Here is a 13,901-nt window from a genome sequence, read left to right on the forward strand (position 1 = left end):
GGGTCCCGCCCCCGCGGGCGGCAGCGCACCTCCCCGGTGCCCCTCTCCTCCGCCCGCCGCTTCCCCGACCACCTCAGCGGGAAGGAAGAGCTCACTTTATATTTCCCACGCAGGGGAAAGGAGGGAAGGCACACACCCCCCACCCCCCAAAAAATAATTTAAAAAGTAAAAATTAAAATGCCCAGCCCCCCCTTCCCGCAGGACAGAGGAGAAAGTTCAGCTCATTCATGGTTGACATTTTCCGATCATCCCGATTTTATGAGCGAAGCATCACGGCAGAGGCGCGCTGGCGAGGGGACCACCGTCACCCAGCCCTGTTCCCTCCCACAGCTCCCTCCCAGCACAACTTTGCTCCAGCACTAGGGCAGCCCCTTGCTCTTGGCCGCTTCCACTGGGACTAAGGATGCCCCACAGCCACCTGCTATCTCCCTGGGCAGATGCAGTACAGACACTGCAAGATACATGTTTAATTTAAGGCTAATTAAGCCAGCTGAACCAGGCAAAGTTGTTAATAACAGATCAGAAGACGTGTCATCTTTGTCAAACATGTTGAGGACACCCAGCTCCTCTTTATTGTTCAGATACAGAGAAACACCGCTTTGAATTTGGCCCCAGGATTTAGGCAGCATGGAGGAAACAAAGAGGGAAGGGGCAAGCGAGGTCTCAAGCAGCACAAAAGAAGCCAGGAAAGCCAGAGCAGTCATGCAAGTAAAGGGTGTCAGAAGGATGCGAGCAACATAAAAGCACAAATATTACTGAAACCATCACAATCCGCTCTGAAGTAACAATTGTGCTGATCTTACTACAAGTTCTGGTTCTACACATCAGAATTCTTGTAATCAGGAGAGAAGACAGCAGCCTCCGACCCAACCCAGGAGCACGTTAACTCAGTGGCAGCAGAAAGGAGGTTCTTCTTGTTGGAATACTGAAAATAATCTCTGGAAGGAGATAAGTTCAAAGCCACAGTGCTACATCCTCAGCGCCAGCCCCAGCTTGCCTCCCAGGGGCCTTTCTCCTAAACAGCCAGAGTGACAGCTCTGACTGCAGTGACAGTTAGAAGCCACCTGAGACATCTCTGCGAGTGCCAAAATAAATTACTTGTTTCCTTGGGATTTTGAGACCCCTCATTCTCAGTGCAGACCAGACAAGATGCTGTACAGGAAAAGCTCCATATACATTAGAGGAAGCTGGAGAGTCCAACAAAACTCACAAAGAAACTGAACTGTCAGGTGGGACTGGGGAGTCTCACAAATGCTGCAGATCTCTGGCTGCTGAGCCAGAAAACAAATGATGCTCCAGGTTTGCCCTGTTTTGAAAGACTTAATTATTGTCAAAGGTCCCAGGTCCTGGAAAGATGTAAATGGTTTATGCAAAATCATGGCTTCTGTTAAAAATACAGGATTTTAGTTTTCACGATAACTAAGAAAAGCCTGAAAAGCATATGACGTCTATGCACCTATATTCTTAGAGAACAGGGGATAAATAGAAAGCATTCAAGAATAAAAAAAAGTCACAAGCTGCATGGCCATCTCACGGCTGGGGCATCGGAACATGCAAACCTGCTGGCCCGCAGCGCTTCCTGCTGTTGGCCACCATCTTCTGGTCCACAACAAGCTCCCACTAAAACAGTGTCCTAGCTGTATGATTGCAAAGGAAACATTCACGCTGGGGACTGATGATAAATCAGGGTGATGATAACTGCCGAAGCTGCAAGGAGTCTGGAAGAGCAGCGGGAAACACCGGGTTAATCTGAGCAGGGCAGCGAACACCAGCCCAGCAGTGCCAACGCAAACATTAACCTTTAGCTGTCTTGCAGCTGATCAAGCGCGCCAGTAAAGAGCACGAAGTATCATCCTACAGGCATCTGCGCAAGCTCCTCTGACATTTCAGCCTGCTGTCACAACCACACAGCCATGGAGCTCCACCAGAGCCTGGCTGGACCCTTCAGCCTGACCCTGCTAAGGAGACAGGGGAGCAGAAGTGGGCAGTGCTGTGCTGCCAGGGCGCTGGAAAGGAGAGCGGAGAGACTTCCCTAGACCACAGGATACCCAGGAGCAGAGTTGAAGCACGTATACGCAGTCAGAGCAGCAACTGAGACTGAATATTTGCCTAGCAACATTTTGAATATATTCAGCCCTAGCCGATAGCGAAGGAAGAGAAGCACCGCGAAGGCAAGTTATTCTAGTTAAGAGTGATTGTCTCCTAAAGCTTACTTGGGATATGGGACACCTCTCTTTGGGTCCATGCAGGCACCTTACCAGCTACCGCATCCCAAAACAACAGCAAAATGCAGGTTCAGCCATTGCTCCTGGTGGCAGCGGTATCTCAGACAATAGCAGTGAAGCTGTGACAGCACGGGAAAATGGTGGCTTTTGTCCAAAAATCTTCCCCCACACACCTTCCCTCCATGCTGCAGATGGTGGCTGCACGCTGAGTGCTCGCAGACAAGGCGCAAGTGTCAAAACAGACTAGAGATAACAGCAGCAATGAGAGCGCTGAATGTGACATGTCTTCTCCTTCCATGGAACATATGGGTGCCCCAGCTGACGGAAGGGGCAGTGGGCTGGCCCTACCACTGCCCATCTGTTGGCACCCAAAGCCTACGCTGGTATGACACTCAGCAGAGTCTAAGGACCAAAGGGAGTGAATTCCTCCCCTGCCCCCAGCACCAGCTCCTTCTGGGCAGGGTACGGGCACATTCATGAGCAGTTCCCCACCTTCCCTGCCCCTCTGAACAGTCAATTGTCCCTTTGTTGCCTTCTGGCACTGGTACATCCTCTCTCCCTTAATAAATCCAGCAGGTTTGTTTTCCCTGTGACAGCACCAATCTTCCAGCACAGGAAGAGGGAGCTGTAAGGAGGGTCTTGAGGTGGGAGACAAGGAGAGCTCAGGGGTAAGAAACATCTGAACCCGCCGTTCACATAACTTAAAAGAGCGAGGGCTCAGGAGACACGGTTGCTCTTCCCTGCGTACAAAGCAGCTTCTCCCTTGCAGCTACGTGGCTGTCAGAGGAGTTCCTCCTGCTGCAAGAGCACTGAGGTGCTGACAGCACAAGTGGAGTCCAAAGAGGATTTAAAGTACAAGGACAAACAAACAAAGAAACCTCCCTTCTTGTTCAAGTATTTTGTGAGCCTTCAAGCATGAGGAGCCCCAGGACGCATCAGGAGGTTGAACACTGCAAATATTTCCATGGTCCGAGGGTTTCTTCTGATGGTCCCCAGCTCCCTTGGCTCCCTGTACCCAGCCTGGCAGCACGGCTCTTTCCTGAGATGTTCTTGGATTTCTGCAAGACTGTTGCTGGAGCTGTCATGGGTGAAGAACCAGGTCAGCAGCACAGAATTCTCCAAAATCATCTTTAGGCCACTTGAAGAAAGGGGAGGCAGATTTCTGGAGAAACTCACTGACCCACAAAAAAAACAATAAAGCTTTTTTTGTGCTTTGGAAGAAGACAGTTTTATGCAATGTTTTTAACTTCTAGTGGGCCTCATTATTGTAATCTACGGCACCTTCAAATTACAATACCAACACACATAACTCTCCTTGCCAAGTGTTGGCTTTATTTGCTCAGTGCCTCAGTTTACCCACAGGGAAAGAAACTTACCCAAAGCACGTAAAACAGTGTGACAGAACTGGGAGTAAGCTCGTAAACGCCTGTCCCCAACCCTGCACTCAAGGTTCAGGCCCCTGGAAAACAGACCTCCCTCCCAAAGGAAAACCACATCGGCCTGGCCCAGGGATGGCTGTTTTGCACGTGCTGCTGCAGCGCCGTCAGTTTTCACCCCCAGTGCTGTGCCAACAAACCCAGATCCCCTTTGGACCTTGTTCATTTCCCATTCTACATCTGCAAGTCCTCATGAATAATGCCACTCTGATCTAGCTGCTTCAGGCTCTCCCTGCTCACCTTGGAGATGGACTCCTGGGCTCGGCTAATCCCATTTCTTCCCCCTTGCCCCCAGTCTCAAATCCACAGACCGCGGCAGCTCTTCTTTTCCCCAGACTCCCATTCCCATCCTCAGGTGATAGCAGAAGTCATGCAAGTTCCCAGCAGCCTTCTCAAGCTACACCCCCCCAGGCCATGGCACGGCACAGCTTAGTAGCAAAGCAAATATGAAACGCAGTTGCATAACATGAAGCAAAAGAGATGCAGGAGGGAATAATCTTGCCCATAAAAAGATGAAGGCAACAGCTGCAGAGCTCGCTGGCTGCCACCGTGCCTGCGGGGAGAGCAGGACAGCACTACCGACCTTGAAGATTTGGGCGAAGGGGAGAGGGATAGGCAAAGGGAGGAGGAACAGTGCATGGGAGAGGATTCAACAACAGAATAAAATGAAAACACAATCTTTTGACTTCTATTTGCTGCTGGTCACCCCCAGGTTCAGCTTGGATCTCCCAGGACCAGCTGGGGAAAGTTTGTACAGGCAGGTGAAAACAATCCAAGGTTGATAGGGCATGAAGTGGGGAGAGAAGCCAAAGGGGACCACGCAGAGAGCTGTTAGCCTGAGTATTTTTGACTTATGAGGCTGTTGAACCATGTCTGTCACTTACAGATGCCGAGACCTTACCTTGGTTGTTATTCACCTTGTGCTCTCTAACACAGTGATAATCCACCAGCTGCTACCCCCCCACCAGGCTGTGATCTTCCAAGAAGCAACTCCTGCCATTTGTAAGTCGGTCTACCAAAGTGAGTTCAAAAGTCTATCATCTACCATGTCAGTCTCGTCCTAAAGCTGAATTTGATAACAAGACACAACTACAGTGGTGTGCACACTCCAAGCTGGTGGGATGCAAGCAGCTGTGGTCCCAAAGCTCTGCAGCCTCATTAGCTCAAACATGGTCCTCCAGCTAATACACCTGGCAACTTGGCAAGCGCTGTGTCAGCACAGTTACATGGCTTCTGTCCTACCTCGGGACAGTGCACACGGGCTTGGATCTCCCTCCAACTGCCCTTATACTTCTAGACTGAATCATCCTTCATGGCAAAAGCTTGGTGAAAGGATGCTTTACTCCCAGCGGAGCCTCCTCTGTGTTCCCCCTCTGGATTTGTCTTGTTTCAGAAGCGCTGCTGGTGCCAGTCTCTGAAGTGCTCACTGTTGTCTTCTCTCTGATCTCAACTCTGTCTCTTCTTTCCCTCCTTCTTGCAATTTGAATTGATGCTATTGACCAGGGCGTCTCCTACAATCATTTGACCTACAGCAGTTGTCTCCCAGAACAGTGTCTTTGCTTGATTTATTTAAAAAAAAAATAAAATAAAATTTTGCACTTAATTACACCCATTCCTTGATGGCAAGGCTGTGCTAGCATCACAACCTTTCAGTTTTGCATTCAGCCATCTGCTCTCAAAGCAAACCCCATGTGTTATTGCTTCTATGTGTGGGATTCCTTTTCTGCTTGAGGTCGTCTGCTCCCCACCTAAAGCCATTCCAGTTTTGGAGCTCTGTCAAAAATATTCTCTAATTCAGTGAGAAGTTTTGCACCTGCAAACTCCAGAGTCAAAAATGCCTAAGCGTTGAATAAATATTGTGGCTCTGTCTTGAGGAGAACGATGTACTTATGCCACATCATGAAGCGCTTTCCAACCCATTAGTAACTAAATAGGATGTTAAACAGCAACTGTTAGCAATAAAGACTTAAAATCAGCAGGCACAGAGAGCTTGCACCCATGAGTCCTACAAGAGCTGCCCGAGGGTATCTCCAACCCACTTATTGTTAATTTTATTTATTTTTATTTTTTAATAATGCTTGAAACAAGGAAAAATCAGCAGACATATGGAGTATAAAGTGGCAACACTCAAAAAGGCCAAACAGGATGATTAAGTAAGGCAGAAACTAACTAGCTTGATAAAAACCACATAGAGAAAATAATGAAAAACCCAGTAGGGAGTTTATTTTAAAAGCTTTTGAAGACGGGTGTATAACTTCTCAGGGTGATCCATCAGTTCATGCCTTTCCATCTCTGCCAAGTTGTGGTCTAATTCTCGATCCGTCTCTTATTACCTACATCCTGACAGTTTTTCATTAACTTTGATATTCCTCATTACGTCTTCATTTTGTGAAGCAGCCTTTTTGCTTTCCCCCTCCACATGACTGTTCCATAGCAGCCCTTAGTAATTTGAGTTGTCACTTTCCGGATCCCTCTCTCTTGTATTTGAAGTCAATTAAGAACTTGTAACTCAGCTTCTCATCTTTGGCTTCTCAGGTTCTTCCCGGCCTTGCTTTGCGCTGGGATATAGTTGGTGCTTGTGCTCTTGGTCTCCTTTATTTAAATATCTCTCCTCAGACTTCCTTCCAATGGGGTTTTGCCTGGAAGTTATCAAATTGTTTAAATTCCCTTTCTTCAACCGCACTGGCTTTATTTCGCTGTTCTCACAGAATTCAGAAGTCTTAAAGATGTACCATCTTTGTGTGTTCACATTCTCATCTCAACCAACTCCTCCTCACTTCTCAGCCAGTTTCCTTCTCTACCTTGTAGCCAAATAGTTATGGTCCCTAAAGTATTCCAAGGGATCAGCACAGTGCCAGGGTGGGACTCAGCTGGCCCAACACAGACGCCTTCATATGGGCAAGTAACCTAAACTCCCTTTCTGGTCAATGGAGAAAAACAGGTTCTTCAGAACCACCTCATCCTAAAATACACGGTGAAAACAAAGGTCAGATGAATGAAGCCTGAAAGCTACCTTTTTTCATCTGCAAGGATGTCAGCTGCAAGACGGCAGGATGACTAGCTTCAGATAAAATCTGGAGATAAAACAAGTACTGCAAAAATGGTAAATATAGAAAAAGCAATTTACAGCAATCATAACACTTGGTAGACTGATGTACAGCTAAAGCACAACCTTTCTGTTTCCAGAGCATGCATTACATGGGGCAGAGCTACAGAGATAGAGATGGTGTATTAGGAAACAACTCCAAAGTGTATGACAATCGCAGTCCCTGGACATAAACCAGGAAGCAGTGGTAGGAGCAATGAAGATTTATTTCAGCATATGGAGTTGGGGAGACTGGTATCAGATGACAGTGTAGTTTGGGAAAACATACAGGCAAACCAAAGAAAATGAGAAAAGAGGCACAGGAGATTTGAGAGCAAGAGAAAGCAACTTGCATTGAAAGTTTCTATTTGGTTAGCAACGAGAAGATCAAGCAAGCAGCTTGAAGACAGAGCACACACTCTGTATTAAAACACTAGGTTATAAGAAGGCCTCATTCTTATTGAGGAACATGCAATGGGATGACGACTGGAATCTAGAAGCCTAGAAACCCAGCAGGTTCAGGAAAAATGCAAAATGTAATCAGTCACCAGTGTCCACCCATGTGAAATCACTTACCTGCAGAAAGAAGCTATTCTTCCTTTAGAGGGCAGTCAGAAGTAAAATTTTACTTCAGATATTATCAGCATTTTCTGAACAGTACTTCATGCGTTTTACTTATGGTCATCCCCCTGCACTCTACCACAGCTACTGTATCAGCAGTCCTTCCTTCCAGAACAACAGCCCCGATCAGACGATATCCAAAGACCACCTTGCACTTGCTGAAGCAATACTAGATGTCAATAGGCTTTTTAGTCTATCGTATAACCTTGCGCAGGCCACAGTCCAGTTTCTAGCTGTCCTGGCTTTACTTTAGCAGCCCTTGGAACATGTCTAAACCGACTGGTTGGCTCTGGTCTGGGCATCAATGCGTAGCCCCAAATAAGAAAGCTGTATTTTGTTTTTCCCCATCTTGTTCCCCCCCTTCCAAGGATGGCAACCCTTTGTTACACTACTTAGAAGTATACACTGCCCCGTCACTATAGCCTGGCATAGCGCTGGATTCTGATTTACAGCATTCCAATTTTATTACAGACGCTTGCATTTAGTTCACTGCAAGGGCCTCATTTGTATAGAATTGTGCATCAGTCAAATGTTATAGACACTGCACACCCAACATAAGAATGATTTACAGAAAATGTTGGGTTCCTGAATAAAGTGCTTGATCTGTCAAATGAAGCGTTCATAAGCAACCGACCAGAAGCTTGCTGAATATACCCATTGAACCTGACATATTAGACATATTTACAATTTAACTCATCTTTAACATGCAGAAATAAACCCGCTTCAACAGACAGCACTTTATTCGCATCCGAATGTACCAGTTTCACTTCCCACTGCACTTATCAGCACATCACTTGGACTGCAGTAAAACCTGACCTCCTAGAATTGCAGTCCAGCAACATTTGTGTGCTAAAAGCTGACGTCGGTCACTGTTGTCCTAGATCAAACTCTCCAACGGGTCTGTTTAAAGTTCATGTTGCTACTTCAAGTAAGCATGTGAGGGAGAGGAATGCAGAAAAAAAACACCCCAAGATCTAGATGCAAAGAGAATACTTGAAAGAAGAGGTATTTATTACAAAATTAAATTCCAAGTTCTAGCTCATTTTCCACATCTCCTGTACAAAATACATTTATAGCTCAAGGGAACATTCTCCCATCCACACTGTATGGTGCAGTAATTACACTTTAGTTAGAAGATATTCAGTTCATGGACAGATGCACACACGTGCACACACACAGCATTAGTAGGAAAGGTTCAGAATATAGGACAGAACTACAAAAGAACCCCTCTCACTGCGGCTCCAAACTCTTGCTCAGTCAGGGGCAAGTTCTCCAAAGATGGCTCTAAACAGCGCCTCTTGTAAAACACAATAAACTCACTTGGTAAAGTTTTAGGACCAATTACAAGTTCAGCAGGAGTGGTTTCTGTGCTATTATGTCCCCTACCTCAGATATTATTTGAGACAGTCATAGCCCTTGACATTCAAGCAAAGAGCATAAGGGAGTTTAAAAACTAAAGCAACTCACAGCCAACCATGCAACCAAAGTCTTTGTACTTTAAAGAAGACAGAGGCAATTTGCAGTGTCGACTGCTTGCAGCCCACAACCTCCCGAAGAGAGCAGTGTGCTATGGAGGTGATGTTCTTATCCTCAGCCTTCCTTTCCCAGCAGGAAAGAGCCTTATGATGTTCTAACAGTCTACACATTTTTGCTTTCATGACATACACCTGCCAATGTGTTGGGTCACTTGCTGGAAAGGGGGGAAAAAAAAAATCTTACCTATTTTCACCAGCTGGCGGAGGCACAGGGCACTGCTAAGGAGATTTTCACATTGCCAGCAGGATCCTGAGAGGAGGAAAGAGTGTTATAATTGTATTTGTGTGCAGAGTGCCAACCCAGAGGGTAAGTCACACAGACACGGCCTCTGGAGGGGAAGCTGCTAAGCGTGGCAATGGAGAATTTCAGGTAAATGCCTGTGTCTCCATGCTGACGGCTGGTTCACTCTCAAGTCCCTTGAAAACAATTCTCAGAGGGATACAGGAAGGAACTGTCAAAAAACATATTTGTTTACCTTTCCATAACAAGATTCTGGGTTTGCTCTCAGTATGTGACAGGTATTCATCCACTCAGGATACTATGAGGTGTCCTGTCCTACCCCTTGTTCAGGCACCCATAGGAAATGAACGCGCAGCCTGAAAACTGGAGGAGAAGCAAAGACGCATCTGGTACTTTGGGGCACAGGTGAAGAAGAGGAAGGAAGGATGGAGATATAAAAAGACAGATCCTGTCAATGCCCTTTGTGCATCAATAAGCCCTTCCAATTAGGATGCAAAAAGAAAAACTCTCTGCAGACGAGAAAGTAGTGGTGGCTCTCCCACCCACAGGGCTGTGAACAATGCTGGTAAGCAGCGCACGACACAAAAGCCCTCCACACCTGGACCAAGGGCAACCTTGGCACAGGAATCTCCATTCAAATCCTCCTCACAGTCACATCTGTGTCTCATAGCGTGAGTAGTCCAGTTCCTGGAAATAGGCCAGTCCCTGCTGCTGGAATAGTTGTGTGCATACTGGTGTCCTGAAGCAACTGTTAACAGAAACTTTTTAAGATGGATGGAGTGTCTAGGATGAAGCTAGATGAGCCTAGAGGCCTTCTATCTATCCTCCAAAGACTGAAGAGGTGAAAACAGAGTTTACACATAAAAAAGAATTTGAAGCAGGGAACGCGGCAGCCCGCAGCTTTTTGTGATTTGAATCCATGGATACAGTTTGATCAAAATACTTCGCCAGTGATAAAAGGCGCCCCACCAAGCAAAGTTCAAAGAGAGCAGCTGTTCCAGAGAACAGCATCTTCTGGCCTCAGAAAGCACCGTTAGCTATTTTTCACATGACCGGGGAAGAGGACTAATAAGCAACCATCAAAATGAACCTGAACTCATTCCACAAGCACAAACGGAGAAACTGAACGGAAGCAGCCCAAATTCCATTCAGAAAGCAGGGTGCCCTGCACTCATCACCTCACGTCTGCACCACTTGGACATTTTAAGTCAGAGTCAGTAAGGGAATCACAATTATTGTATTTTATTGACCTCACAAAAATACTGGTTACTATTATGCTCCAGCTATGGCCTGACAGGTTTTGTTTTGAGAAGCAAATACTGAAGGTCAAGTTCTAACTAAAACAATTTTTCAGTATTTTTCTTCTGAAAGAAAACAGAGCAACATCAATTTACACTTATGTGAAAATGCAACCCTTGGAGTCCAGAGGGTGCAGAGGAAATGTCTGCCCTCTAGTCTTCAAATGTAGACCTTTTAATACTTTTATCTCCAGATTTTAAATGAGAAAAAAAAAAAAAAAAGATTCTGTTGAAGGCTGCTCCCTCTTGTGGAATAGCTAGACTTTTTTCACTGTATGCCTCCACCCCCTTACCCGCAACACAAGGCCTAAGAAACAGGCTGGTGTCAAACACCAATTAAGTGCTCTCAGAGGATTTCTGAAATGGCAGTCCTAAGAAAAAAAAATAAATAAATGTTTGTCTGTATTGAACAGAAGCTCAGCTTGTGCACAGGAAGGTGGGATGCGAGCACAAAATTGCCTACCTTCAGCTGGTCCATCCCCAAATTCAGCCGCCAATTCCCACCCAAAAGATCATTAGCAATAAAGGACAGAAGGACCCTGGCCAAGGAACAAACTGGCTCATCTTCCACAGGCAGCTCCTACAAAGCTGACCCGTTCATAACAACTGAAGTAACCAAGGTTTCCAAGTCAATCTTTGCTTTTCCGCAGATTTAATTTAATGAATAAGGAGTGTTAGAAACTGTCATACCAAAACACAAGTTTCTAAGTTTTCTTTGTTGTTCTTTCTGTGTAAAGGGCAAGTGTGTGATTGTATGTGCTGGGAAAAACTCTACACTTTAAATCACAGCTTTAAATCAGCTCTTCTGGCAAATCCTCCCCATGGCAATAGGACTACTTTAGGGAAAGCTCATATTCAGGATAGCAAGGTATTAAGCCGATAATCTCACCAAGAGTAGAAGATGCTGAATTGCATTACTGCAAAGGCAGCACTGCACTGTCTGCCTGCCATGCTGCCAATAGTTAACAATTTGCAGCTGCTGTCAGATCAAGCAGGCTCTGACGGAGTATGCAGCCTTCTCCCTCATCCTTCTTGCCTATACATCGCCTCTGTGAACCTCTGGCTCATGCAGCTGGGAGCACTTCCTGCAACAGCAAGTGGAAAAGCACCATCAAACCCAGTAGCTAATTAGCGCAATGGCTTCCCACCATGTATTACCAGCAGGTGATTAACTCAAAACCTTTAGAATCAAAAGCATAGGCCCATACCACCTGAGTTAGTGTCTACAGGAGTCAACTTCTGGCAAGAGATGTGACACACCAAGCCAGAGCCTTACAATAGCAAGCAGCTGCCTTACTGAACAATGCTATGGATCTCTATTAAAGAGGAATGAAGGCAAGTCTGACTGGAGTCTCAGTGCCCCACACAGAACAACTATGTTAACACAGCTCTTCTGTGTCATAGGAAATACATTAGAATTCAAGGCTTGGTAAGAGAAACGAATGCACAATTAGTATTTAAAGATGCGACATACTTCGCTGCTGCTCTCCCTGTACCTGTAATTTTGATGCAAGGCTGAGAAGCAGAGCAAGAATTCTGAAATAAAAGGCTTGAGTTTCTTGAAACGTACACAAAAGAGTTTTGCAAATATTACTTCTTGAGACAGGAACACAGCTGGGGTCTAACTGCCATTCATGTTGGATGCTACAAGGTAGCAACCTTGAACTGTGACAAGAAATTGAAGTTGGATGAAGAGTAGGAGATGGAAAGAAAGGAACATTTACAAAAATAGACCTAACTTATGAGAAAGGCACCTGATAAATAGTTTTCTGCTTTCTTGGAAGGGGTGGATTCAACACCCAATGGCTCTTGACACTTAGCAGACAAAGAATTTTTGCCTGGCCTCACATTTTCTTCAACACAGTAATTTGACGGTCAGCCATCTATGAGAGGGAACTTGCTGGAATACAGTGCGTAGACACTGTGGCACTGACAGCCAATTTTGCAGATGCCCCATTAAGATGAAGCCTTCCCCTTAAAAGCACAGATACTGGCACTGGAATAGCTGGTTTCAAAACATGAATGACAGCTCTCTGTAAAATTCCCAAGCTATCATTTCAGTCTCTAGTACACCCACAAAAAAACAGTCTTCACAGCATACTGGGCAGAAGATAAATTGCCTGCTATTTCCACTGTAATATCCTTAGCAGTTCCAGACAGAACTGCAAAAAAGCTGCAAAGTGCTGAGCTGGAACAGTCTGGCTCTGAACACAGGCCTGCTAGGTGATTGTTATAAATGATTAAAGGTGACCAGAAAGCAAGACAGTGTACAGGGATAAAAAAAAATCTCACTCTCCTCTGTCTGCAGAGGGCCTGGGAGACAGGCAAGGCACAGTGGCTCAAGAGATTTCAAGCAGACCCCTTTCAGTCAAATTCTAAAAATTCAGGGTCAGAACAAAAAACCACAGACAGCCAGGACAGGACAGAATGGAGGTCCCCAGATACTTACATGAAGCTTTCAAAAAACCTTGCCATAAGAAAGCTTGTTAATCATGATAAAACTCCTAATGTCTCAGACACCGTCTGGCACTCAAACTGCAATGCTACTTAGATTCCCAGAAGGAAGACACACACACACAAACAGGCATACACACAGCCTCCAACTGGTACTGATCTGACTGCTGGAATGCCACTGCTGTTTGACTGATATATATTGCTCAAAAGAATTGAGATTTAAGCAGACAGTTGTCCAGGAATATAACCTAAGGATTCAGGACATGAGTCTTTTTAAGAGGACCTTATCATGGTCATCCTCTGCATCTTCCAATGCAGGCAGTGCAAACAAACGCCAAAGCAACAGGGCTACTATACCCAGAGTTGTCCAGAGAGGGCATTTTACAGTTACATGTTTCCAAAGCACCAGAATCAGCCTGACACGCAGCAGATCTCATGCTTCTCATCCACTGTTCCCAGGTTCCCTTTGCTGGCTCTAGAACTCCCAGGAGTCCATCCACCGGAGCCCTGCCATGGGGCTGCTAGGGTCAGAGGCCATGGGTCCTATCATCCCATAGGACAGAGGATGGAAGAGGTAGAAGCTGTGGAAAGAAACCAAATGCCCATCAGGGACTGAACAGTTTTCCATCTCAAAAACATTGCAGCAGATTAGTCCATACAGATGTCCTATGGGACTTTTGGTTTTGTGCTGGTCTAAGATCCACTGGGGACCTTTTAATCTCTGCTGAAGACAATATATACATAGTACACAGTTTTAGCATAGGTGGCATTTTCTCTTAGCAAGCTTTTCTCTTTGGAGAAAAGCCAGCTGAGAAAGCCTACAGCAATGAAGAACTTGCCTGTGTTTGAGGGATGTGTCACCATCTGACACGGGGACTACAATCAGAAGCTGACCCACTGAGCTGCGGGTCTGGAGGAAAACAGAGTGTTCACATTGAGTGTTGGGATACAAGAAAGATTCCCTGCAATGGGACGATGTTTTAATGTTGTATAATGTATTGCTGGG

General features: G+C 45.7%; 1 protein-coding gene across 6 annotated transcripts in view; it reads right to left on the reverse strand.

The window, feature by feature from the left end:
• Window positions 1–5,468: 5,468 nt before the first annotated feature.
• The window catches only part of POMT2 (protein O-mannosyltransferase 2), a 32,606-nt gene continuing 24,173 nt past the window's right edge, over window positions 5,469–13,901 (reverse strand). For 3 of the 6 annotated variants that reach the window (XM_074585367.1, XM_074585365.1, XM_074585366.1), the window contains exon 21: window positions 8,358–13,476. In XM_074585367.1, the coding sequence (XP_074441468.1) occupies window positions 13,371–13,476 (106 nt within the window). In that variant the 3' untranslated portion in view covers window positions 8,358–13,370. Of the gene's footprint in view, window positions 6,624–6,651; window positions 6,754–8,357; window positions 13,477–13,901 lie in introns of those variants that run through there. The other 3 variants (XR_012586782.1, XR_012586780.1, XR_012586781.1) reach the window with 3 other exon arrangements.

The sequence above is a fragment of the Larus michahellis genome, chromosome 4 (genome assembly GCF_964199755.1).
Source record: "Larus michahellis chromosome 4, bLarMic1.1, whole genome shotgun sequence".
Taxonomy (NCBI): Eukaryota; Metazoa; Chordata; class Aves; order Charadriiformes; family Laridae; genus Larus; species Larus michahellis.